A 25,306-nucleotide genomic window follows, 5' to 3' on the forward strand; every position below is an offset into this window, starting at 1 on the left:
TATTGAAAAGCATCACAGCAGTAAAACAAACACAACAAAGTTTTATTCTGTTTAAATGTGAACATTACTAGTTATTTACATGTGGGGAAAAATGTATATATGCTATTTCTAACCTGTAACCCTTTGCTGGGACTGAAGAGATGGAGCCTCTCTTGGTCACATTAAAGTCTCAGAAAGACAAAAGTAGCTGTCCCACCAGACATGTAGGCTGTAATTGCATCCAGCCTTGTGCCTTTACCTTCAAAGGGAACAACTGCTAGAGTGGTTCTTAAAAACTAACAGCTTTATCTTCTGCATTTGTGTACAGCTACATGTTTAGCCTTGCAAGTCTTTGTCTCCACATAATGAAGCGATGGTGGTAAAGGTATCTTTCCCATACTTGTGATGGTAGGATTCCCAGTATGTAAATACAGATAAGGCTTACATACAGCTTAGACATTTAGCCCTTTGTAACTTAGGTTTTTCTGGGCTTACTCTAAAGTTTATACTTAGCTACCTAAGTAACTTTGGAGGTTGAAACACATGTGCCTCCAGATGGTATGTAAGGGGGTGAATAGGGAGCAGATGATTAGGAGTTTTGTTGATCTGAATTTTGCAATTAGGTGTATGGGTAGAATTCAGTGGATTTTAATGCCTAAATTCTTTAGTTTATCTAGCCAAAAGTCTGTTTACATCAAACAGCACTTGATTCCAAACTAGACACTTCCTTTAGTCACTAGAGGAGGACAAATCCCTGTCTGAGGGAACTCGGTCTAGGTTGTTATACTGTTATACTTACTTCACGTATGCACTTGTGATCATGGATGTCAATGGCCATGGGAACTACAGTTCACAGAAGAATCAGACTTGGCTTATGTTTCTACCATTTGCAGGAACAGCTGGGACTTGATGCACAATGCACATACAGTATGTTGGAAATTGGCCATTAGAGCTCAAAACTATCAAAAGTTTTCACTTAAAACTACACATCCATGGAAGCAAAAATTTCAAGGGTAATTACTTCAATTTAAAAGCATTACTGCTTAAAAAATAGTATATTTAAGATTACACATCAGATAATGTTCTATGTTCATGTTTAGCAGAATATTTTTACAATAGCTTGACACACGTCTTAGTTAATTAAATGTGGAATTATAATAAGTACAGAAAATAGACATGGTTACTGAAGGCTAACTGGGTGAAATTCACCTCTAAATACAAAGACACCACAAAGCTGAAGCAGTATTTAAGCCCTCAAATACAACACAATTCATGTATAAATCAAGCTGGTTAGGAGGAGTTAATGTATTTTGTACTAGTCAGCACCACATGATTGTATTAACTGTTTTCAGTTACAGAAGTAAATTTTAAACTAGAACTATACAAAAGAAAAAATGAGTCCTCTTGTTCTGTGTTTCTAATAGGCTCAGTCTTCAGTCCAGAAATGACATTTCATACAAATGAATCAAAAAAACAACTCCACTTTATAACTGACAACAAACAAAGAAAAAACAAAGCAAAAGTCCATTAGAAAGAGGCATAAATGTCTTGTGAGAAAGCTTGGGGATGATGCAAAAGGTATTTGCATGTGAACTCTATTACTGAGATGCCAGGTTCTGCACAGATTTAGAAGGGTGGCAGCCTCAGCTTTTGCATTAATACTCTGAATATAAGAACTTAAGGTCCAAACTTGTACTCTGCCATCAATTTCTATGTGCTTAGTTCATGGAAAGGGATTTGCTGCCATTCATGTCACCTGAGGATATGATCCCCAGCTTGTCGATGGCTCTTGCTACTTTATAGCATAAGCTTTTGCTTGTCTATTGCCCTAAATACAATCTTGTCTTCATCTTCAGATACTTTGTCCAACATCCATGTGGCCTGTCAGACCACTGCATGGAAGTTTTTTTTTTTTTTTTTTTTTTCCTCCTCACATAATTATTCATCAGTCCATCTAATCAGAGAGCTTCCAGCCTAAGGGATTTCTAGCTCTCTGCAAAGCTACATGTTAGCTTCAATCTATGCAAACCTGTAAATAAGGATAGCTTATCATAGCACAACTCATGTTAGAAAGAATCTCAGGTGGTCATCTAGTCCAGTTTTGTGCTAAGGTTAGCTTAAAAATTTGGGACAATAGATAACTCCATACACCTTTAGCATTGACTTGCTACACTATGAATTAAGATGCTGGTTGTCCATTAGCTCTTGATGTTTTCTTTTTTTCTAGTTGCTTCCTCAGTATGAGCTTCTTGAGTACCTGCTTCTTGATTTCTTAGCAGTCATTGAGCAATGTCTTGGGCTCAAAAGTTTGTCATGTTATTCTTTTCTGAAGAAAAATGAGCTTGTCATTTGTAGGTTTTGTGGACAACATCTAAAAAATACCACAGATGTGGAAAAAAAACCTCATTTCAGTATAGTGACTGATAACACATCTTATTTACATGTACCTTGGCTTTAAGACATGTGTCTCCACCTGACCTGGATTCCACTTGTGTGTTTTTGTCGATCTTTAATTGATTAGTCAGGTTTTCAGCGTTTCTATTGCTATGCCAGCAAGCACGACTGGTATCTGATGTAGTTGTATTTTAACAGGAAACTGAAAGCCTCCAGGCATAAGTTCCCCTCTTTGGGAGCGCAATCACTCCTAAAAGCGAAGGTTTCTGGAGATTTTTTTTTCCCCTCATGCTGATTTTGGTCTTCTAAATGGGATACTCTGAAATTAGAGTGCTGAAGAGCTAAAAAGCATTTTGCTGTTGAAGCAGCAGTAGCACCTGGCTACTAAGGCTTGGAAAAACTTCAGTCATCTCATGATCATGGAATGCATTTTTAGCATGCAGAGCTTTGTGACTGATAGCAGCAAGAATCATGAAGTCAACCAGACTGGATTTCCACGTAGAACTACAGATGTTTTTCATCTGCTTAAAAATCATACTTTGCATCATCTCAATGTGTTTTAAGAGTCTAATCCACAGAGTGACATTTTCATCTGCCACCCTTCCTCAATAAGTAACTCTCATCTTTAAGTTGTTCTGTCTCTACAGAGAGAGATGTTGCAAACAGGCATCCAGTTGTTTGATATGAACTAGATCTGCTAAAAGATTAGTGTTACCTACCAAGCTGTGAAAATGAGCAAAATGCAAAATTGTCTATGTTTACATGTCTCTGTTCCACTGGTCTGTCAACAGTGTGTAAAAATCTAATACTGAAAAATGAAAGAGAAACTGGGTAGCTGGGTAGCATGCTGGGTAGCCTGCAGCACTGAAATTGTAAGTCTGGGATTCTGCCTCAGTCATGACAGCGATGTGAGTTTAGCTGATGAACTTGGTGTCAGTCTATGTGCATCCACACCTTAGTTACTGAGCTGTTAGAGCAGCCCAATCTTCTCAGTATCTGTCTGTATCGTCTCAGTGACATGAACAGCTTGTGCACCATAGGAGCTATGATATATGCTTACAAGCTTCCTTTACCCATTCTTCCAAAAATCAGGCTCCTGTTCCTTTTGCAGCTTTAGCATCCTCAGTTGCTGTTTATACTGACAGATAATAGTTGGTTTGCAGTGTGCTCCATGCATCCCCCTGTAAACGTTCACTGTCTGCTAGATAGAATTATGCCTGCAGTTCAACATCAGTGAGCCCTTGGAGATTTCAGTCTGCATGGTGGATAAAGGTAAATGATCATATTCTTCCGTTGATGCAGTTACTGAATTATGCTGGCAGCTCAGAATCAGTGTTTTCACCTCTTTTTTGAAGTTGCTATTTAAGAAACCATAGATAACAGGGTTGACACAGGTGGAAGCCATGGCTACAAGGTGGCACAACGAGAAGATCAGATTGTGGTGGCAAGGCGAAATGATTTTGTAATTCCAGTCCACAATGGTGTTGAAAATGTGCAGTGGTAACCAGCAAACAGCAAAGGCAGCAACCATGGATGCTAGCAAAATATTTATCCTTCTCAGTTGAGCTGCTCGGTTGCTGTATTCGCTTTTCTCAAACATATCCTTTCTCTTCTGCAGACGTAAGTAGATACGCAGATAGCAAACCATAACGAAGAAGAGAGGGATGCAGTATTGCAAGAGCAGCAAAGTGGTGGTGTAGATAAGTCTGTGCTGCTCAGAAGGCCACGAGTCGATGCATATGGCCTTGTCAGTGGAAAAATTCATGATGTACGAGAGCTGCTCATACAAATCATTAGACAGGATGGATGTGGTCAGAAAGGGCAGGGACATGAGGCACGCTAAAGTCCAAATGACTCCAATTCCTAGATAGGCTTGGGAGATACTTGGCCTCCAGCCAGTTGGATTTATGATGAGCTGATGTCTTTCCAGAGCAATAAGGACAAGAGAAAGAATTGACACTGTCACAGATGTGCACTGAGTGAAAGAGGTCATTTTGCACATGACCTCCCCAAATATCCAGTAGTCCATCATGGTGTAAACAATGGTGAAAGGCAGGCAGACAAGACACATAAACAAGTCTGAAATGATTAAATTGGAAATGAGAATGTTGGTGACATTGGCCTTTTCCTTCTGCTTAGCTATGACAGCAATCAGACAGATGTTCCCCACAATGCCTAGGACAGTCTCCAAACTGTATGAGGTGGCCAGAAAGACAGTAAGGTCGGTGATGTTCCTGCACTGATTTGAAAGGTGTGTGGGGAAGCTTCGATTTGAGCTCCAGTTCTTACTGTTCACAAAGGGAAAACCATCATAAACAACCCTCGTCTTATTCATCCTGAACCCCCAAAAATATTTAGAAAGGTGAAAGGTGATAAGGAAATAGAATCTGAGTCTTCTGAAGCCAGCCCTAAAAGTGTTTCATCTGTTCTGATCAGCTGCAGAGGATCTGGTTAAATCTGCAAAGGAAAGGGAAAAAAGATCACTTATTAAGGTACAAGAGATAAATTAAAAGGGTAGCATGTAGAGGAGTGAGACGGGGAAGTGAATGCCAATGATTGTGTGTCTTTTTTCACCTCTCTTTCATTCAGTGTATTGGACCAAGTTATTTGCTGGCTTTTCTAAGGGTTCTTACCATCTTTGTCAGTGTAACTCTATTGCAATATACTTGTATTGAGGTTACTCCATGACTTTAAGAACATCTTAACTTCATGATTTAACTCAGTGCAGTATCTCCAACGTTATTAACAGAGTAGAGTGCATTTCAAGAAGGCTGGGCCAAATTACAGTTGGCCGTAAAAATTATGTGTAAGTCTAGATTTGTAAGGTTCTGATCCAAAAGTGAGCAGAAGGTACTGGGTGAGGCTGCATTTAACTTAATTCAAGTTAAACATCAAGGTGAAATTTAAGGCATACTAACTGCATAAAGACAACATAGAAATATCTTAAATGAGTTAATCTGTGAACAAAATATGCAATTGCAACCAGAACATGCATTTGCTTGAGATGTTTTCACCCAGCAAAAACTTATACTAAGAGCTTCAGCAGGGATAATATGGAACAGTTTGAAAAACTGTGAAACACATGAAAAAGTGTGAAAAGATTCAAAATCACTTCAACATTTTTTTTTGCTTCTATGAAGCTGCAGTAACTCATGGGAACTCCAGTCTTACTCCCCTGCTTCTCCTTTCTGGATGAACTCCCATGCCTATGAGGCACTGATGGCCTCTGGGAGGCCAATGTAGTCATTACAGGACTTACCAGAAATATATTCCAGCCTCCTGATTCTGGCCATAAGAGTCAGTGATTTCAACAGCCTCACTTAACTTCTTGTGAAAAGTTTATTACTGATTCTTCTCCAACATAGTTTTACTTCTGGCATTTTTTTAACCAAGAAAGTTCAAAGGTTGTAATAATATGGACTAGTGATTTACTAGATACTGTTTCTGCACAGGCAGACTGCCTTGCTTGCTAGCCTCTGCTGTAACCCCTGAGCTGGGCTTTTCAATGAGGTCTGAGGCAGATGAGTGCACAGAATTCATAGAGGCTGGACACTTTTGGAAATCTCAGCCATACGATTGACTCATCACCCAGGGGCCCACTAGTAGAGTCTGTTATAATCAACCTGCATCACCCCTTCTTCCCAGATCCTTTTCCTCCTCTGTACAGGAGGAGGATATCCTCTTTCTCTTTCCTAATGGGTTTCCTGGTACAGGGCTCTTTCCTTCAACCAAGCATCAGAATCCACTTATGCAGACAGTTGTCCCTCGCTTTGACACAGGCCACTCTACAATCCTGCCTCTGGAGTCCAGTCTTGTGCCATGTCAAGGAAAGGAGAAAAACATCTAACCCTGCTGGGAGTTCTCCTCGGGTCAGAGGCAGTTACGTGGAGTGTGAAGGCCTGTAATGTGCAGTGTAAATACTCAGGGAATGACACTATTTACCCATTGCATAAGTCTTGTCTTTGCAATAAAATGGTACTCAAACAAGTTTGTGAGGTTGTGATAAACTTCTCAGGGTTTCAGAAAAACAAGTGGTCAAGATATTAATACATAAATAAAATGGTGTAGTGAGCTTATTGCTGTTTGGGTAGCATTTATTACTGAGCAGCTGCATGAATAACGATAAACAATACTATATAGAAAAGGGTCCACCACACCATGCTTTTTTGTTTATCTCATCTTTTGTTTTTATGATTTGTACTGTCTGCTTCCTGAGATGTTCCTCTTGAGAGGAATTGACAATAAAATCAACAACATATAGTAAATAAAAAGGTGTTTTGGGACCATTGTTCTGCTTGATCTGCAAAAATTGGTACAGTCAGTTCTGCTGCTGCTTTGTCAGACCTGCTGATATATCTATAATATACAGGTACCATATGTCAGAGACAGTCGCACAAGTAAGATACGTTAATATTTTATTTTCTGCAGTAGTTTGAACCTTGAATAATATTCCAAAGACAACAAAGGAAATTTTCCAAAACGTGGGCATGGGTATGACTATTTCTGTCCACTCAAATTTGTGGTGTTCCTCACCCAGAGTGAACAGACTTATTTCTTCTCTGAAACAGCAAGGAAAGACGGTGACTGTGTGTGATTTGCATTGTGGTGTATGGAGAGGGTCAGTGCAGAGAAGAGCCTGTTTCAGCTTGTTTAGTATAAAATGGTGATAGAATGGAAAGCCAGGAACCAGCCCCATAGCTTCTGATGACTGCTGGCCTGTGGGGATGCTGCATAGGAAAAAGAGCAAAGAAATCAGCAGCCTGCAGTATTGTGTGGTACCAGCTGAAGGACCTCAGTCATGGCATTTGGTCAGGACCAACAGGCTCTGCTGTCCCTGAACACATGGGCTTTGTACTACAGTTCCAGCCTATATTCTTAGTTACAGTATCCTGGACAACAAGCACATGCTTCTCCTTTCTTGCTTGAAAAATGTGTGCTAGCTATTACAAACATCTGTGTCTAACAGGCTAAGCCCTCATCAGGATCTCAGGCTCTCCTGGATGTGCTGAGGGGTCAGTAATGACCACTAGTAATGCTGAAACAAGAACACGATATAGTGGAGCCACCTGAGAAGTAGAAGCCAGAACCCACTGCTATAAGGGATGCGTTCCCAAAGGCAGAGTGTGGCTGTAGGGCTGAGGCAGGTGGCAGATACGGTGGGGATAACAAATGTCTCCGAAGATCTGGAATGGGTTTTGGGGGTTCAGTCTTCTAATACTTTGCATCCTGTGGTGTCTCTCACAAGGCAGCTGTCAAGTGTTTCCTAGATATCCATTCTGCAGTACTGCCCAGAGGTAAATAATGTGTTATCACTGTCTTATCACAAATAAGGGAACTGAGAGACAGAAGAGCAGTGAGACATCAGCTGTCCGGTGTCTCAAGGGAATCTGTGGTGCACTCTGCAGGTACTTATAACTGCCTGACAACCTGCCTACTTTTCCAAAAGTCACAGTCCAGATTAACTGGGTCCGTACTTCTCAATATCTCTTATTATGGCAACTGTAATGTAAGAATCAGGTCTAGAAAAACAGAAAAATAAGAGTGAGCTTACATTTAAGCCTCCTATTATGGTATCCTTAGACGGCAGATTCTTATGGTCAATCACTGGCAAATTCTCTACCATCTCAAAGTGTTTGACTGCTATTTGATTTGGTCTAAATTAAGAGCTAGTAGTAAGCAATGTGTACTTATTCTGTTCAGACATTTGAATGAAATGTTAGTTAAGGTACTGAATAGCAAATTCAGAGGAAAAAGCTACAGTTCCTTGCTATATCAAAGAATCGTTGATTAGCCAGTGAAATGTAGCAAAACCCATATTTATGAGCTGATAAAACAGTGTTTGTCTCTGGAAAGTGAAACAATATTTACTTGCTTTGTAGAAGTAACAAGACTACCTCTTAAATTAGTTTGGAGAAGGAGTGGTGGAAGGAAGAGGCAGATAAGCTGTTTTTCTTTTTCTTTTCCTTTTTATTACTTGAGGAAAGAGTAAACCTGTCTATAACCCTCAATGAACTTCAAGAAAGAGATCAGCTACAAAAGCTAACGAGCCGCCTGAGAGAGTTTCTCTGAAAGGTGAGCGTCACAAAAATCAGCAAGTTAGCTGGATAGAGAAGGAGAAAGTGAAGGAGCTTTCAGATTTAGTCTTGGTCTAAGTTAAATTCTTCATCTATGTCTCTTAGAGACATTAATTATCGTGTTGTCTGTGCTGGAAGCAATGAAATAGAGCAGACAAGTTTTGAAGACTTTGTCTTACTGAATGACGCGGCTTTTTAAACTAAAAAAAAATCATTCAGTTTGTCTCAAAAGAAAAAAAAATCACTCATCAGTGGTCAACTTGAAAGCCTTTTCCCAAATAGAATTTTTTTCCCAGAAAAAAATCTTCATAGAAAAGGGAATTCTATTGAGATGGCTCAGGGAAGAAAATGAAATCCTCAATGTGTTTCAAGGCGACTCCCAGTGAGAGCACGACTGCCCTTTGAGAGACTCTGCACTTGAAGGTGTCCTGTGGAAAAGAAAAACTGCTCCCTGGAGGCAGGGAAACAAGGGGCCACTGCTGATATGGTACTTCATCTGCTAACTGGGAAAAGATAGTTTGGTCTTGCAAAGCTAATCTTACAGCCCTTGCTGAAATCAAAAGCCAAGAATCAAAAGCCATAGCTGCAGTGGACATTGTGTGTTGTTTTTTCACTTCGGGCATAAGTAGAAGAAAACAGTATGTTTGTAGTACTTGTCATCATTACCTGTACCTAAAAGCAACTACTTTATCAGGCTTAGTGTCTTAAACAGTAGCTCAAACCCTGTTTGCTGCTTTCATCCAGTAAGTCTTCCTGAGAGAAGCAATTCTCATAGACAAGAAGTGAGGGTACGACTGTTATTTAAAAAGCTATGGGAATTGTTGGGAGTTTTTGGGAGCTATAGGCTGCTTACAGCCTCTTAGAAACAAATGAGTAGTGGAAAGGTTTGACAGAACTCTGAAACTCATGTTGCACCTATTAACTGAGCTGGCTGGTGACTGACTAGCAGTGGTCCCCCTGCTTTGTGCCTGCAACGATGTTATCTCAGCAAGCTGCAGGATTGGCCCTGATTGACCTTGTATCTGGGGGAGAAGTTAGCAATCTGTTGGATATTATTAGAGGTTCCTGGGAAAGCAACACTTAATCAGGAGAAGATACCTGTCACTGCATACACACAGTCATCCCACAGCAATTTAAAATCTGTGAGGAATCAGTACAATAAAATTTAATGGTGGGCTTTTTGTTCTCCTTTATCCTTGTCAAACCACGTATGTTACAAAATTACTGGGAGGGAGTGCCCTAGGTCATTGAAAAAGCTAGTTTTATATGTTTTTAAAATGTGTGTAATTATGGAGTACCACAAGCTGTGTGTATTAATACATTGCAGGACTATAACATTGACAGCTGGTAAAATACCAGCAAAATGAGTATATTTTCCCCTTTTGTATCTATATGTTTTCAGAAGGAAACCACGTAGGAGATACGAGCTTGTGACATGAGTCTCATCTGCAGAAATGAGGAAAGTTTTAGAAAAGCATCTACACTGAATTCATATTTTCTGGCTAAGTTTGTAACATCCTTACAGAAGATGCAGATCTAGTTCACAAAGGTAAAATGTAACTAGCAGGTGAGCAGGCTGGAGAATGGTAGTAAATTCCCAGTTCCCTTAACAGTAAAAGCTATTGTGAATTTGCTTGTACCCAAGAGGAAAAGAAGGAAGTCTGGGCATTCAGAAACATGATCTTTACGCAAGGATGTGGGAAATATGTAAATTACTGTAATGGCATCTTAACAGGTGGCCAGCGAACTGGAATGAGATGTGATGGGTGCCGCACGGATTGGGTAAGAAAAGTAGAGGTCCTGGGGTCAGGAGGGAGGAGTGTTTTTCAGTCACCAGTGATAACCTGGAAGGCTTTTTGGCAGGCAGCAAGGTGGCAGGGAGCACATCAAACCCTGAAGACCTCTGAGAAGTTTGCCATCTCCCTCTTACACCCTGCAGGGCTCCAAGGCTCCCTGTTTACCAGGGTCAGGCCTTGTGTGACATGTCACACTGGCTCCATCTGTCAAAAATAGATAACTGTTCAGTGGGAAATGATGGTTCAGTGGACCCAGACTCTTCGTGAATTCTACCCAAATTTGCTGAATAGTTTCAGAGTGACTTAAAGTTGTGATTTAGCTGGGAATTCCAAAAGCATTAAGAACGCCCTTTCTCCATGTATCCAATAGCAGGGAATGCTTCATGGAGCTGAGAGATTTCCTTCCAATTCCTGATCTGAACTAGATGGAATTGTAAGTTAAATGCAGTATCTTTCATAACCCAGAAAATCACTAACTCCATTGGGTTAAATCAGAGTCTGCTATCATCGTGGCCTGTACGTTGGTTCTGCCCTTTGGTCTCACTTAAAAAAAAGCTCAGAAATGGATTAAATTTATTTTGCTTCTAATGAAACAAAATATTGCATTCATACCAAAATCTTTTTTTTTTAATCTGTAAATGCCTCCCCCCCCCAAATTCCAATCCCTCAAAACTATACTTCTAGCATTTTGCTTCAGGTGTTGACTGACAAAAGCAATTCTTTGCTGGTTTGTAAATAGCAAAGTATTTATCAAGGTATCCCTTGTTTTTATAACTCTTCTTGCTAAATTAATAATTATTATAATGTTTATTATGGTAGTATTTAAAGACTAATTGAGAATAGGTCCTTTTGAGCTTAGTGCTGTACAGATCTAGAGGAGCAGACAAATTTCAGCCCTGAAGACCCTAAGTGGACAAGGGTTAAGGAAAGCTGAAAAGCATACAAACAGAATGAAGAATTTATTACTGTTTTCCCTTGTCTTGTGACTGGATTCAGAGCCCATTACTTATAGTGGACTTTGGATCAGGTTCATTTCATATTTCTGCCTTTGTTTCTGCATTGTTTTTAAACTCTAAAGAAATCCACAACGTTCTCATGGAACTGAAGGACTATGCAAGAATTCCCTGCTCCTAGGGAATGCTTCTAACCCATGGCTTCTCTCAAACTTTAAGTCCCTGTCAGTGCCAGTGAATCAATTCTTAAATTTTAATGCTAATTGAATGCTTCTCCTGCTTATCCTAATTAAGTGAACGAAGAATCATATCATATAAAGCATTTCAGAATTTCAGAACTCTCTCTCGCGCTCTCTCTCTCTTTTTTAGTCCATGTTATCGTTTTCTTTTAGAACTTGCTTCTTTGAAGTGTATTAATACAACAGCCACTCAGTAACCCTCCTTTAAATGTTTCTCACATATAACTCTTGCCTCAACTCTTGGATGAAAGTTTTAGAAGAACCCCTGGTTAACATTTTCTGATCAGAAATCAGTCAGTTATCCAAAGATCTAAGCAAAAAGTTAACCCGTAACTATGGCATCAGTTGTCAGCCACTTAAGTGAAAGTTGAACAAACTTTTATAACCAGAAGTGATGACTCTAATATTAAAGTAGATCTGAGCTGTTATAAAATTTAAACAAAATTTAGAAAATTCTTACCTGTTATTAATTGAAAAAATTATTGCTGTTGCTGCTCATTTATGTCTTGGAAGAATGAGGGAATGTTGTAGCAACAAAGAAAGATCTTCTATGTCTCAGCAGTTCAGAAGAGAAGCTCTCCCTGCTGTTTCTATAGGTTATTGGGATGGCATCTCTTTCTCTCCCCCTCCCTCTTTCTCTCCCCCTCCTTCCTTCTCTCCCTTCAACTTAGCCAATGAATTCTGCCTTATGCTGCTTTGAAGTTCTGGCTCCCTCTGCTGTTATATGAATGTATAAATTCTACAGATACCTGAGATCCATAGCAGCCTCAGGAAAGAACTATGAAACTGTTTGAAGTGTAACACACGTCTGTGCCGCATGTGTGTTCACACAAGTGGCATGCGGGCTAAAGCAAAGGAACGGAACAAGTGATTAGAACCTATTTCTGTTTTCCGTGTTGTGGCAGTATTTCTGCAGGATTCAGAAATTTCGCCTCATACGTATAACCAAGTTATTAGTATCAATTTTCTCTGTTTTTCCAGTTCACTACAGGCTAGCATTGCAAATTTATTTCAGAAGGATCTAGGCTTCAAGTCTTAAATATCCAGCCTGTGAAAGCCCAAGAGGTACAGTGTTATTCAGGTAAAGAGCTCAGAAATGTTAGGGCTTTGAAAAATTTAAAAATATAGGAGAAAAAGGATTTTTCAGAAGTGCCAATTCTCATTGATTCTTTCCCCTGTCCTTTGTCATGAAAACCCAAGGCAGAGATTAGAGCTTCTAATTTTTCTCTTGCCTTGAACAAACGGAATATTTCCAAGAGCTATACCAGAATCAGCTAATTTGTATATTTATTTAAACTAACCTTTCAGCTATGATTGACTGTTTAACTAGTGCAGGAGTTGCCACTATTCTGGAGCCCTTCTAAAGGCATGGTAAGTAATTATAGCAAATGTGCATTTTCATATGAAGGCACATACTGCATCAACAAAAATCAAACACTTCAGTACCAACTAAACTAACAGTGAGAACAGTTATTAATTTACACTGTATTCTTTCTTTCTTTTTTTTTTTTTTTTTTTTTTTTTTGTTGGTTGGTTGATTGGTTTTTTTGATACCAGGTATTAGAGGAGATGTGGCTATCTACATTCTTAGCTGACATCTTTTATCATTAAAGAAATAATCAAATCGGAAGCATGCATATTTAGGATCCTTCTGTGGTATTTTGGCATTTCTGGTGCCTTATGATACTGAGAAGTGTGAAAATACAATGTGTGTGATGAATGGTGAAAGCTAGAGAGCTGTCTTTAGTTATCAGTTCTTTCTTGTGGGAATGCTTGAGTGGCTCCTTATTTTGTATTACTTATTTTTCCCAGCCTCCTTTTCAGTAGTTTCATTTACTATCTAGTCTGAAACAGTATCCTGTATCCCAGCATTCCCCTTTAACGCAGGCTCCTCACAAGGAGAGGACCTTTCTCATCTGCTTAGGGAAGGGGGCACAAAGAGTCTGTGCTTCCGAGTGAGAAGGCAGCAACCCACACAGATCTTGAGTCTCCTGCCAGCTCCTGAGGAAGCAGAGGCTTCCTATCTTATTGGAGCCAGAAAAGCTGAAATGATTTATTTAGCTAGCCTGTTCACTTCTGCTTCTTCTCTAATTTATTTATCGTATGTTTATTTGTTCTGCTGTTCAAAGCATTAAAGAAAGGGGAGGGGAACCACTAGGACACACACTGTCCTTTTACCAGAGAACAATTTGTTTTGTGGAGCTGTTCTCCTTGCTTCCTCAGCTTGCAAGACTTTTTAGCCAGTCTAATCTCCACACCTTCCAAAGAATTATAGATAGGCTGGCTCACTTTTATTCTCTTGATTCAGACCTTTGGGCAGAGCCTGTAATAGCAAATTAGCCTCTGCTCTCATCTTAAAGTCAACAGAGAGCAGCTGCAGCACTGTTCCTGGAAGACTGCTCAGGCCTCTGCAGCCCAGAGATTAGGAAATGACCTAACTGGGAGTAGTTTGCTATGGCATCTGGGACTTTCTTCCTCACAAATCTTTAGGATGAACTGCTGCATCAAGATCTTGGCCATTTTCTGGTGAGGTGAGTGGGGCTACATTAAAGCCCTTTTGCATGTATGTTCTTTCTGCTCTCTGCCCAGACTATGGGGAGCAAATTAACAATATTGACAGTGGAAAGAATCAATGTGAATTTGCTCTCCTGAGAATCCTTTTTCTCCTGTATTTTTAAGTTTCTCAAGGCCCTAACATTTCTGATTTCTTTACCTGAATAACACAGGGGACAATATTGGAGCTAGCTCAGAGTGAGAGCTGCTGCAGCAAGACAAACATGCAAATGTCTGTTTCCTTACCCAGATGGGTCTTACAGTCTTGGTTCAGCGCCCTGCTGAACAAAGATACTGGTACCAAGACGGTTGGTTTGAAGCTGGTGGTGTTTCATTTCGCTACACAATCAATACTACTATTGATTGCCTGGAGTTTCAGAGGCAAATCCTCCTACAGTACATCTAGCAAATCTAATTGTGAATTAGCATCTGGAGTCCTGCTCTCTCTCTGATACTGTTTACCAGGGAGCAAACAGTGTTCACAGAGTACTAGGTAATCAAAAGGTAGGAGAAATTGTTGTGGAGAAAACGTTTCATAGAAAAGTACGTAGTCCATGTGTATACTAAGCTTAGCAGTCTTCATAGCATCCTAAACAGTACTTCGTACAAGTTTGATTTTGCTTTGTCTTGTCAGAATCTCTGTCTCTTTGAAATAGAATAGTCATTTTAATAATTTTCAGCCTTCTCCAACTCATTCATACCCTTCTTCCTGTGGTTGGGAGGAGTTAGTGAAACTGATTTTTCTTCCGAGGGATTTTTCTGAACTGTTTAAGTGGTGTTCATGCCTTCAGGAAAGCTGTGTAACTCCTGCCCCCATCCCCAACCAGGCCCTTACAAATGCATCCAACTCTTAAGAAGTTGTTGGTGTGATCCCTTATCCACCCCATGTGCTTATAGTCTGTGTTTCCCTGTTTCCAAGGTCTTGCATCTGTCCTGGATCCTGGAACTCTCTCGGAGCCCAGGGAGAAGATATAGTAGCAGCTGATGCCTCATAAAAGTTCAATAACATTTTAATTCAAAGGTCTATTCCAAAGGTTTTTAAGGTACAGCAGATTTGACAGGTAATCATACGCATGGGAGTTCTGCAGCCAACATTGTACACAACCACTGCTAGCTCAGTTACTTACAGCAGAGACACTGGTGGCCAGCCTTCGGGGCATAGCTGCAATAAGGCCCAGCCTGACACCTTTGGATAGATCTGTAGCCTGAGGCCTTAAACACTGTCATCAGCCCTTTCATGACAACGGAGCTATTACTTATTATAGAGGCAAAGAGATATTCTCGCTAGTCTGCCAGTCATCATTCTCCAGAGACTGTCTGGTACTATTGGTTTTGAAGATGGAAGTGGTTTGCATGATTTTGATGTTAGGTTGGTAGGCTGTTTTCTTATGAGTTACTCACAATAGCTGGCTTTTTTTAGAATGAAGCAAAATAATACTACAAAATGAGTAAGAAATTATGTGCCCTGCTTTAGCATACGTATCAAAAAAAGGATATGAAATAGTAGTGTTTAATGTTTAGATGCTATATGAAGCTGATGCCTCTGTAAATGCTAATGCTGGGCAAATGAAGACTGCTTTTGTTGTTGTTTTTCCCTTTTAATCTTAAAAGAATAAGACACCTTATTGCAAGGGCACAGAGATCTTTTCCCCACCAACTAGTGACAAAGAGGCTTTTAGCACTTCACTGCTTTTTAAGTTTCAAAAGCAGAAGCAACCGCTCACTTGTACCGGTTTGTGTCCCCTCCAAGGTCTCCTTGCAAATGGATGTGTGTGTCCATGATTTCTCCACCAACAGTTAGCAGAGAGGGGAGACTGGGCAGCAAACCTGGGACCAGGCTACAAGTGCAGCATGCTGGCTGTAGGCTGCAAGCCTCGTAATGAAAAAGGCAACCAATGCAAGTCAGTCATGGAAGCATCTTTGAGCATGGAACTTTCTAAAAACCCAGAGTAGTACAGGGTCATTCATGACAGGGATTTTCTCTGCAAAAAGAAGAGATGAGATAAAGGCTCACACAAACATGATTTTCGAGAACAAGTAACTGAAGCAAGAGCTTAGCCACACATTTATTTGAAAGCAGTACACTATGTGTTGATCTTGAGACTTTTTCAGTGTCTTCAGGCTTCTGAGAAGAAAGTCCTGGCTCCTATTGAAATTACTGCTCTCCAGATTACCAAGTGAGCTTTTGGGGCATAAAGTGGATCACTGTTATCTTATTTACAGCAGCAGTTTGATATGGATTATGCTGGAAATCAAGCCTGTAATAGGAACATTCCCTAGAGAGATGACATGATTGCTTCAGAGTCACCCTCAAAAATGATGGCAAGTCTGGATTAGGCCTAGGCTCTTTCTGAGCTGACTGCTCAGCTCCTGTGGGAGAAAGGACACCAGGCAGACAGACCTGGGTCTAAATCATTTTAACCATTCTTGAATCTCCTTGCTCCCCTTTCTGTGTTTCAGAAGATAATACACCCCTTGCTGTTTTCCCACCGTTGTCAGTAAGACATGCTGTGATTGCATGATTTTGTAGGGTAACTGTTGTCTGCAGGTTGTTCATGCAGAACAGTAGGCAGGATCCAAGTTCACAGCTTCGCTTGATTTGACTTGTTTGTGTACGCTTATTCTCAGTCCACAAAGCAAAAGCAAGGTAGTCAGAAATTTCCATAGCTGAGCAAACTGTCTTATCAACCCTCACCAAGTGGAAAGGTGAGGGGTCCTCCAGTGTCTGCCACTGGCAGATTGGAAGGGGCTTTGCCAGTCTCAGTCATGTCCACTCCTTTACTTCCAAGAAGGCATTGGGGAATATTGTCTTAAGTAGTTTTTACTAAGGAGTTCTAATTAATCCCGAGAGGAACCAATTTAAAGAGCTAAAATCATATTTCTCATTTTGCTTACTTCCTGAAACTACCTTAATGACTTTATAGTAGTGCCTGGAGTTATGGATGAATTTTCTTCCAAATATCGTTAAGCTGTTTTCCTTAGGAAGTGAAGATTTCCTACATGCACGCTTTCAGCACCACACTTGAAAATAAACTATGTGACTGTGTTTTCACAGCAAATACTAAAAACAAGTTGATTTTTACATCAGCTAAACTAATTAATTGTAGTAAACTTCAGCCAGGTAATCAAAGGAGAATGGCAGATGAAGAAAATACCTATACTGTCACTGTTAAATAAGCTGAACCCACCCAAATGATTTTTCTGGGTTTTTTAAGTGGCATAGTTTTCTTATTATAATTGCTTTTAATGTTGTCTAAATATAGGATGTTTTTCATAGAAATCACTTTCATGGACTTTGTACCCAGCACAGTCTACTCTCTAAACATGTTTTATAGTCTAGGCTTTCTGTACAAACAGCTTTCATAGGATTGTTCGTGATTGGACTTTGAACCAAACAAGATTGTTGCAGGAAATTCTCCTCCAGTGTGGAAGGCGATAGAACTATTTATATGGCATTTCTTTGCAGTAACATGGACTCTCAGGCATGAGTTTGCCTTTGTTTGTTATATATCACTCATCTGCTGGAAAATGCGCTTTCTTGTGCATTTGCACTAATGGGTTGAGCTGCACAAAGCACCAGGGTGGGGTGAGGCTTACAAAGGGCTCTCTTCTGCTTTATTTCATCCCATTCTTCTACTAATCATGCCCTTGGAAGAAATGTCATGCGAGTGGGATACCATAATGAATCTACCTGTCTGACAAGTTTGTATAACACCTGTTATTTTGAAAGCAAATGATTTCCAAAACAATAATCAGCTTTGCAACCATGCTCTTTACGGACACCATCAATTTTTCTGCTTTCTACAAGACCAACTACTTAAGTGACCACTTAAAATGAAATGCAATTATTTGCTGTATGTGCAAATTTATTTAACTCTGGGTCCCAATAGGTACAAAGTCAAAAAGTTATCTATGGTAAAGCTTGGTTTTAGATGTGTAGGTAATACAACAGGCCACCTAGTGACAGAGATGAGACAGATGTGGCACAATTAGAGTTGTGAAAGGCATGAGAATCCCTTTCTTCTGAAGCCATGCTGCTTTGCTGCTTTCCTCTAAATGAGAGGCCCAGGACCCTTTTGTCTTCTAGGGGAGATATGGAAGAGGAGAAATGCATCACATGGTCTTAACCAACTCCATTGTAGACTTTGCAGCTTATGTCAGGATTCGTCTTTTTCACTACTCGGATGGAGCAGCTTTTCTTGTGGAACAGACCAACACAGTTCACTTTGTCGTAGTTCTTGGGGACTAAAACTCTGTCATTGAGAAAGGTGAAGAGAAAATCAGGAATCAAGACATAGATTAGGAAAAAGGATGCTTACTGAGCCACAGTGATCCTAGGGCAAGCTGCACCACAGATTGATCTGACTCACAGTTTCCATTAATTACAAATGTTATGGCTTATCATAAGAGGAATACAGAGCTCTGATCACGAATAACAGTTAAAATGAATCCCCAATATGGAGTTCTCACTGGTCATTCTGTTAGAGACTAGCATAAACTCGCACACAGAGAGGAAAGGGAGGCAAATTTTGGCTTTCTCATTTGGACCAAGGCTATCTTGAGAAGAAAAAACCATTTCAAGAGTGCTGAATTGCCCCCATGTGAATAGCTGCTGGCTGAGCCTCTTCTCAGCAAGGCAAGCTCCCTCCCTCTTCTGCAGGAATATTCCCCACCAAGGGCTCCCCATGTTGTGTTCTTTCTGATAGATCTTTTATGGGTCTCTTTTCTTCACCTCAAGAAGAAAACTTAGAGCCCTCCAGGGAGATAATCTGCTCACATCAGTATACGCTGCAAGACTCATCTCTCCTCAATGTGTCACCTCCCATCCATGAGGCAGGAACTTGCAAGAAGAATTAGAAAGCAAATTCTCAGAGCATGAGCTATGTGTCCTGTGCTGTGAAGTGGGAAGAGTGGGCTCTTGGCAACATGGGGAAGGGGAAACAGCACTGGCCTGATGAGATGCTTGCAGGCAGACCCCTAGCCTAGTGCAAACCTGCAGGAGACCGCATGTATGTGTTTTGGGATGTTTAGGGTCTGGATACAAGCTGCTGAAAATGGGGAAGAAAACTAAGGCTAAGGGGAATCATAGACCCAGTTAGTGCCAAAAACAAAAGAAAGACTTATGAGGAAGAGCTGTGTGTTTGAAACTCCTTGTCTATGTTTCATTTTGTTTCATTCCAGAGAAGTCTATGGGCCAGGCAGATCATTTTGCTTTGTTGTGATTGGAACTGACAGGGAAATGGGAAGACATTTTTCTCAAGCGTATATGAAATTCTAATGCATTCTTTCTTTGAGGTTTTCTAAATCTGAACATCTCAATCAGTTCCTGAACAAACAAACACAAATTTGGAGGAACTTACAAGCTGCAGCAGATCATTCCAGTCATCTTACACCGACATTGGTAGCAATGTTCGGTCTTCCACATAGCACCAAAGACGTACAGGTTTCCATTTGAAAGGCACCCTACATGCACACAGCAGAGAACAATAGCCGGTAGATCAACGTGAGCATGAACAGACATAGAGCACAGTCTTGTATTTGCGGACTGGCAACCAAAGTACTGATTTCCATAGAGTTACACTAGGGAAGAATATAACCCAGGATTTTGCAGAAAGGATAAAATCTTTGCTTCTGAAGTGTGCATGTGTGTGATACGGCATAAGAAAATGGTAGCATCACATACCAGAGAAATGCTATTCTGCTATTGCAATGTGTCTGAGAAAAGCCTTAGCTTATGGCTAGAGAAGGATCTTTCTGCTCTTTTCATACTTAACACAGAGGTCTAGACTATAATTTCTTCTGTCCTTCTCCCAAATTTGTATTAGACTTCAACTTGTTCCGCTAACTGAATTTAAACACCGATTGTGTTATTTTTGCTTTTATTTTAATGTCAGGTATCTTAGGTTAGTTAACACTGCTTAAAAGTACATATTTTTTTGTCACGTAGGCATAGCCTTAAGCTATACGTCAGCCCTGAGAGTGTAACTATTGTGAAGGGATAGTGTTTCTGTCTACCCAGGGATGCCTCCAGGTGGTTTGATAACCGAATATGCAAGCATTTGGATCTTTCTTCAATGCAGAATGAATTATATTATTCCAACATTTCTAAGAAAATTAGATTTTAAATCTCTGAACTATTATCTCAAAGATGACTAGCATATTTCCCATTCTTACCGTATTTGCTGGATGGTCTAAAGTAACAGTGGGCATCACATAGAGTCCTTGAGAGGAGAAGGATCAAGCAGAAGACCAGCAAGAATTTCTGGAAAACAGACAGGAAGCTTTCTTAAAAAAAAATTTTTCTTCCTCATTGGTCCAGGAGAATAACTTGATAGCACAGAATTAAGGATGAGTCTTACTGTTCCCATGCAACTCAGACTGAAAAACACTCCTAGCACACACACACACACATATAATGTAAGCTTCTGACTTACCATACTTGCATGAGCTGCTCACATTTCATAATGAGGAGTAGTGTGTAATTATATACAGTGAGGAAACAATGGTCGGTGCAAAAGGGAGTGATAAAAATGTGGGCACCACTGGTGCCAATGGACACTCTAACCTGTTCCGATCATTGATCAGAAGATGTGGCCTCAAGAGGTGTTGCAAAGGCAGGTTTTGTGCACTGACATACATCAGGATCTTGATTTCCACTGTGCTGGTGTAAATCTGAAGAAACTCCAGTGGACACACTAATTGCTCCAAATCAGCACTGGTGTTAGCAGGAGAATTTGACCCCCAGAAAGCTACGCCTTCAGAATTGGCAGGCCATCAAGGAACAGTGGGGAAAGGGCACATGGTAGGCAAGGAGGCAGTGCACTATTGTTCAGCTGACCTGCCACAAGGAGATCACCCCCAAGTATGGAACAGGTCATTCATACAGTGCAGTGGTGTGGAGAGTCCACTGTTCTAAGACTGATTTATTGTAATTTCAATTATTTTATAGAAGACACATTATTTTGTCCAAATGTAGTGACTTGTGGGGACTAGCTGTAGAGTTTTGTATCTCTCAGTAGTTCGTCCAAAGCCAAGCCTAGGGTACAAAGGCAAATCACCATGATCAGATAGTGCCTTTTCAGCAACAAAAGCGAGATGAGCAGTGCAAGGTCTCAGTCTAGAAGTGAATGTAAGAGTCAGAATGCCTGTCACCCTTGGCTCCCTTCCTGTCAGCAACAACAGTGATGCCAAAGGCTGAGGGAGGCAAGGAAAGTGAGATCCCAGTTCTCTTTCACCACATGTGTGTCCTGCCTCTAACACAGCTGCAATCGGAAGCCTTGTAGTGTTGACTCTGGATGTCATGAGAGGTTTTCTTTTTTTTTTTCTTTTTAATACGTATCTAACCACAGCTATCTAAGTCTTTGTGCAATTAGACTGTTGCAACACAGAGTTCTTGAAGCTGCACCTGAAAACCAACCAGGTAAACTACTACAGATCCCAGCTTTTGTCTGTGGATGTATCAGGGGCTGTAGGGATCCACTACTTTGCTGAAATGGAGCATAGGCATAACAAGTTAAAATAGTTACCAGAGAATTCCCATCTTAACAAATTGCATTAATCCAATTAGCATGGGTCCTCCAGCATACCTAAGTTTAATTAGACACCTTGATTGGTGTGGCTGAGCTCATTAATTTTCACTGATTGACAAACATCTAAAGGAAGTGAAGAAGAACTTCATGTAGTTTTTGCATAGAAGTTGCAGTGGTAGAGTGAGCCCTGTCCTTTGAAGGGTTCAGAGTAAAGAGAGGATTGTGGAGGAAGTGGTGGTTGTTTGTTGTGACAAAAGATTTAATTTGTGTAAGGATTTTTCTTCTTCATCCACCCCCCACCCATTCTTCTTCTTGCAGGAAATTTTAGAACTTTTACTGTGGTTTGTTTTTAGTCTTCCAACGGAGTTATCAGTTTTGTGTTATTAGTTTTGTGTTATTCTTATGACCTTGTAGATTATGCTCTGTGTATGTGATTCTGCTTTAGGAAACAGTTCTGATATCTGATGAAATACCTTGAGAAAAAATCTCTCTTGTGATACTTCTTAGTTATACACTGCATTTAATGTGTTGGGGTTATTGAGGGTTTGTTTGTTTTATATGTTAATTCTAATGGAGAGGTATAAGAAAATGAACAAAATTGTTCTGAAAAGAATGATTTCCTCAAAATAACTTCATTGTTAGCTGTTAGAAGAAATAAGGTGAAAGTATAATGTATTTCTTAAACTACCAAGCCTTTAAGTACGTGATCTGAATTGTTTTTGTTTTAATTAAGCATCTGATTAACATCTAGAGGTCAGTCTCACTTCTGGCCTGTCCCTGCTCTAACACTTGGCATATCTTGCACTGCTTCTTGTGAGAAGTAAATGCTATAAGTGTATAGCTGCAAGGAAACATAACAAACAGCTTCTGACTCAAAGGATATGGTGGATTCTAAGCTATCCTCTTAATCAAGTGCATCTTGGAGAGAGACAACTATATTGATGAGTTTCTTATAAATTTTGCTACACCTTTGGTAGATGAATGTGTAAAATGTATGTATAAATAGGAAATTGAAATGCAGTATGATTGAGGCTACTGTTGTCAGAAATGCCTGATAGTTCTTGCTTCTTAACCATATGTGTTTCTTAAAGCATGCTGCATGCATTTTTTTCCTTTTAAAAAAGATAAGGCAGCTTAAGGCATCCTGCACTGTAGACTTGAGAATGAAGGGACCAAATGCTTTTGAAAGTCTGTAGTCTTGGGGGAGCTGTCTATGGGGTCAGTAACAGAATAGAGTTTGAACCTGTCTCACTGTCCATATTCCTGCTGACCTGCTCCAAAGCCTCTTCTTGAGACAAGGAAAGTTTTCCAGATCAAGTAAGTAACAAAGGAGTTAAGAGGCTTCTCTGCTGTGCAGATGTAAGTGAATGTTACGTTCTGGGGGTGCTGTGTTAAGCACATGTCTTCTGGGGTGTCCATTTGTTATAGGAAGGTTGAGTTCCCCTAGCCTGGCTTGCCTAGCAGATGGCTGGGAAGGTAAGCGATGTAAAGTACCTCTGAGGCTTGGCAGGACCACTGCAATTCGCTTCTCTCCCTGTGTATCTTCTCCCTAGGGATCTATGGTGTTAGGATGGCTCTCAGCCCAGCTCAAGATGAACTCTGAACTAAGGCAAACAAACTTCTTCATGTGGCTGTGAGGGTTCAGCAGCCGTTAATGTATGGGTCTCCTCAGCTTGAGGTCAGCGAAGCGATGAGAGGAATGGACAGTGCTGCCTTTCCCTGTTTATCAGCTGCTGTGTCTGTTGGGGAAGTTGCCAGACTAAACTGGTCACAAAACGTAGTAGCTTGACTAAAGCAGTGGTGACTCTGCAAAGCCGAGGAGGCAGTTCTGTCCTGGGAAGCTTTAGCTTATTAGAATTTTTTGGGGGGTATCCTGAGGAGTGCCCTGGAGTAGAAAGGGCTGGGCCCTGCCTTCCTCCCTCAGCTATCAAACCAGAGGGTGTCCAGGTGGCAGCTCTGGTCATTGAGGTTCTGACTGGGCGAAGGGGACATGAAATCTCTATCATTCAGCTAAAACTTGCTGACATTGAAAATATCTCTTTACCAGCCTGTGACTTCAGACTTGGTTTGCTGGTTGTCTGTCACTCTACCTTACATTCTGTGGTTAAAACTCCATCAAGGTACTATTTCTTTGTTAAAGACAATGACTTTGTCAGAAGACAAAACTTCAGAACTGGATTAAAGCACATAACCTGGCTCCAAAATGGTTCGTGTCAGTCTAGTCTAAAGAGAATCTAGGAGGTGAGATTGATGATTCTTCTGGCTCTGACAAAGGTTTTCCTCCATTTCTGGCAGAAGTCATGAGAGTGAGCTGTGAGGTAGGATAAGGCTTAGTTGTGTGTGTGTGTGCAACTTCAGCAAAGTCAAACCGACTTCATGAAATCTGATTCTACTTTTCCCGTACAACTGCCACCTTGTCAGTGAAAACACCGTTTGCCGCTTATTAGAGGGGGGATAGTATTGGTGTGGCTATCACTTGAGGCAGGTGTCTTCCCACCATGGGAGGGATTCAACATTGACTTCCCGATGCTTTTAGGTTATACGAAGGTACTCTGTCCAAATCCTCTCCTTAAGTGAAATTAAGCAGAGACAATTCTCTATTAACTCTCCCTTTCTTCCCCCATCAGTTCATGTCACTATAAGTCTGGACAAAGAGCAGTTGATTTGTTTTGTTTTTCATTTTTAGCAAAAATGAACCACTCGGGATTATATAGCCTATGAGCAGGCTCCCTTTTGTCCAGCCTGGCTTTTTCTCTGAACACTCTCCCCTTACAGTAATAATTGCTTTCTCTAACTGCTGTTCATACAGAAGTCCTGACTTATTCTTTAAACTGCTCAGCAAGGTGACCTACAACATAATGTGATATAATATCCCCTCCACTTTTCATGGTGGGACTTAGCTATGTTTTTTTCTTCCTTTTTCATAGTTAGCTATGTTTTTCCTTCCTTTTTCATGGTAGGACTGGGGAGTGGGAAGATTAGCAACAAATCAACAAAGGTATTTAGATCCCAAGGTCCCACTTACTTTCAGCCGGATTTGGAACTTGCACAAATCCTGAATCTGGTTCCAGAGTAGCTTCCTCTTGCCTTCTTGGCTATACTGCATTCCTGGCATCTCTGCTCCTTCCTCCCCCTTTCCTGGAGAGAGCACTGCAAAGTGCAAGGGACTGTGCCTAGGGAAATGCAGCCAGGACAAACACTTGCACATGCCTGCAAGTTGGCATGATATGGAGAGAGAGCTGATGGCAATGCTTTGAAGGAAGTGCCTCTTGGAGACTGCTTAGTGATGGATGAATTGGGCTCTGTATTGCTGGAATAACAGTGTCTGTTCTCCTGTTGGATAGGACAACCAATACAGGAGGAATAGACTTGTTTTTATTGGATCTGTTACTATCTTTGGCATAATCTATCTTGGATAACCTTATAAGGGATTAACCGTGGTCTAGGCTTGTCATGGAAAGCTTGCATATGCCTGTGATATCCAAGGGAAGAAGGAAGAGAAAAACAGACTTAAATAATTTTTCTCTTCTCTCTGACCTAGTGAGCAAGAGTTCTGCCTTCCTTCAACGGTGGAGGCCTGGAGGTAGCTGGCCACAGCTGCCTCTCACCTTTATCCTGAGGAGTGTCTTGCCCTATTTCTCAAAAGGGGGTTGGGAAAGGCTGTACGTGCTGATGCTTCTCGGGAGCTTGCCTGGACCTTGTTCTTCTCATCGAAGATGAGCTACTTGAACCCATGAAGTGCAGCCCTTCCCAGGTTTCCCTTTTCTGCAGTGGTGCTCGGCAATGAGC

General features: G+C 40.7%; 2 protein-coding genes across 2 annotated transcripts; both read right to left on the reverse strand.

Moving 5' to 3' along the window:
* Positions 1-3,574: 3,574 nt before the first annotated feature.
* LOC134142846 (neuropeptide Y receptor type 4-2-like) lies at positions 3,575-4,708 on the reverse strand. The gene has a single exon (XM_062580393.1). It carries the CDS (start codon positions 4,706-4,708, stop codon positions 3,575-3,577), a length of 1,134 nt encoding a protein of 377 aa, XP_062436377.1.
* Positions 4,709-18,111: 13,403 nt separating this feature from the next.
* Positions 18,112-24,632, reverse strand: LOC134142888 (beta-microseminoprotein-like). Its single transcript, XM_062580452.1, has 4 exons — positions 24,543-24,632; positions 20,163-20,250; positions 19,349-19,451; positions 18,112-18,241 (listed from the first exon to the last, which is right to left on the reverse strand). Exons 1-4 carry the CDS (start codon positions 24,630-24,632, stop codon positions 18,112-18,114), a joined length of 411 nt encoding a protein of 136 aa, XP_062436436.1.
* Positions 24,633-25,306: the final 674 nt, after the last annotated feature.

This window comes from Rhea pennata, chromosome 7 (genome assembly GCF_028389875.1).
Source record: "Rhea pennata isolate bPtePen1 chromosome 7, bPtePen1.pri, whole genome shotgun sequence".
In the NCBI taxonomy this organism is placed as follows: domain Eukaryota; kingdom Metazoa; phylum Chordata; class Aves; order Rheiformes; family Rheidae; genus Rhea; species Rhea pennata.

What these genes read in the sequence shown, in the direction of transcription:
- LOC134142888 (XM_062580452.1), bottom strand. Translation starts at nt 24,632, where the DNA reads ATGCCAGGAATGCAGTATAGCCAAGAAGGCAAGAGGAAGCTACTCTGG. An exon ending in AGTTCCAAATCCGGCTGAAA is followed by an intron (nt 20,251 to 24,542) that starts GTAAGTGGGACC and finishes TCTGTTTTCCAG; the next exon opens with AAATTCTTGCTGGTCTTCTG. An exon ending in GGAATGATCTGCTGCAGCTT is followed by an intron (nt 18,242 to 19,348) that starts GTAAGTTCCTCC and finishes TCTCAATGACAG; the next exon opens with AGTTTTAGTCCCCAAGAACT.
- LOC134142846 (XM_062580393.1), bottom strand. Translation starts at nt 4,708, where the DNA reads ATGAATAAGACGAGGGTTGTTTATGATGGTTTTCCCTTTGTGAACAGT.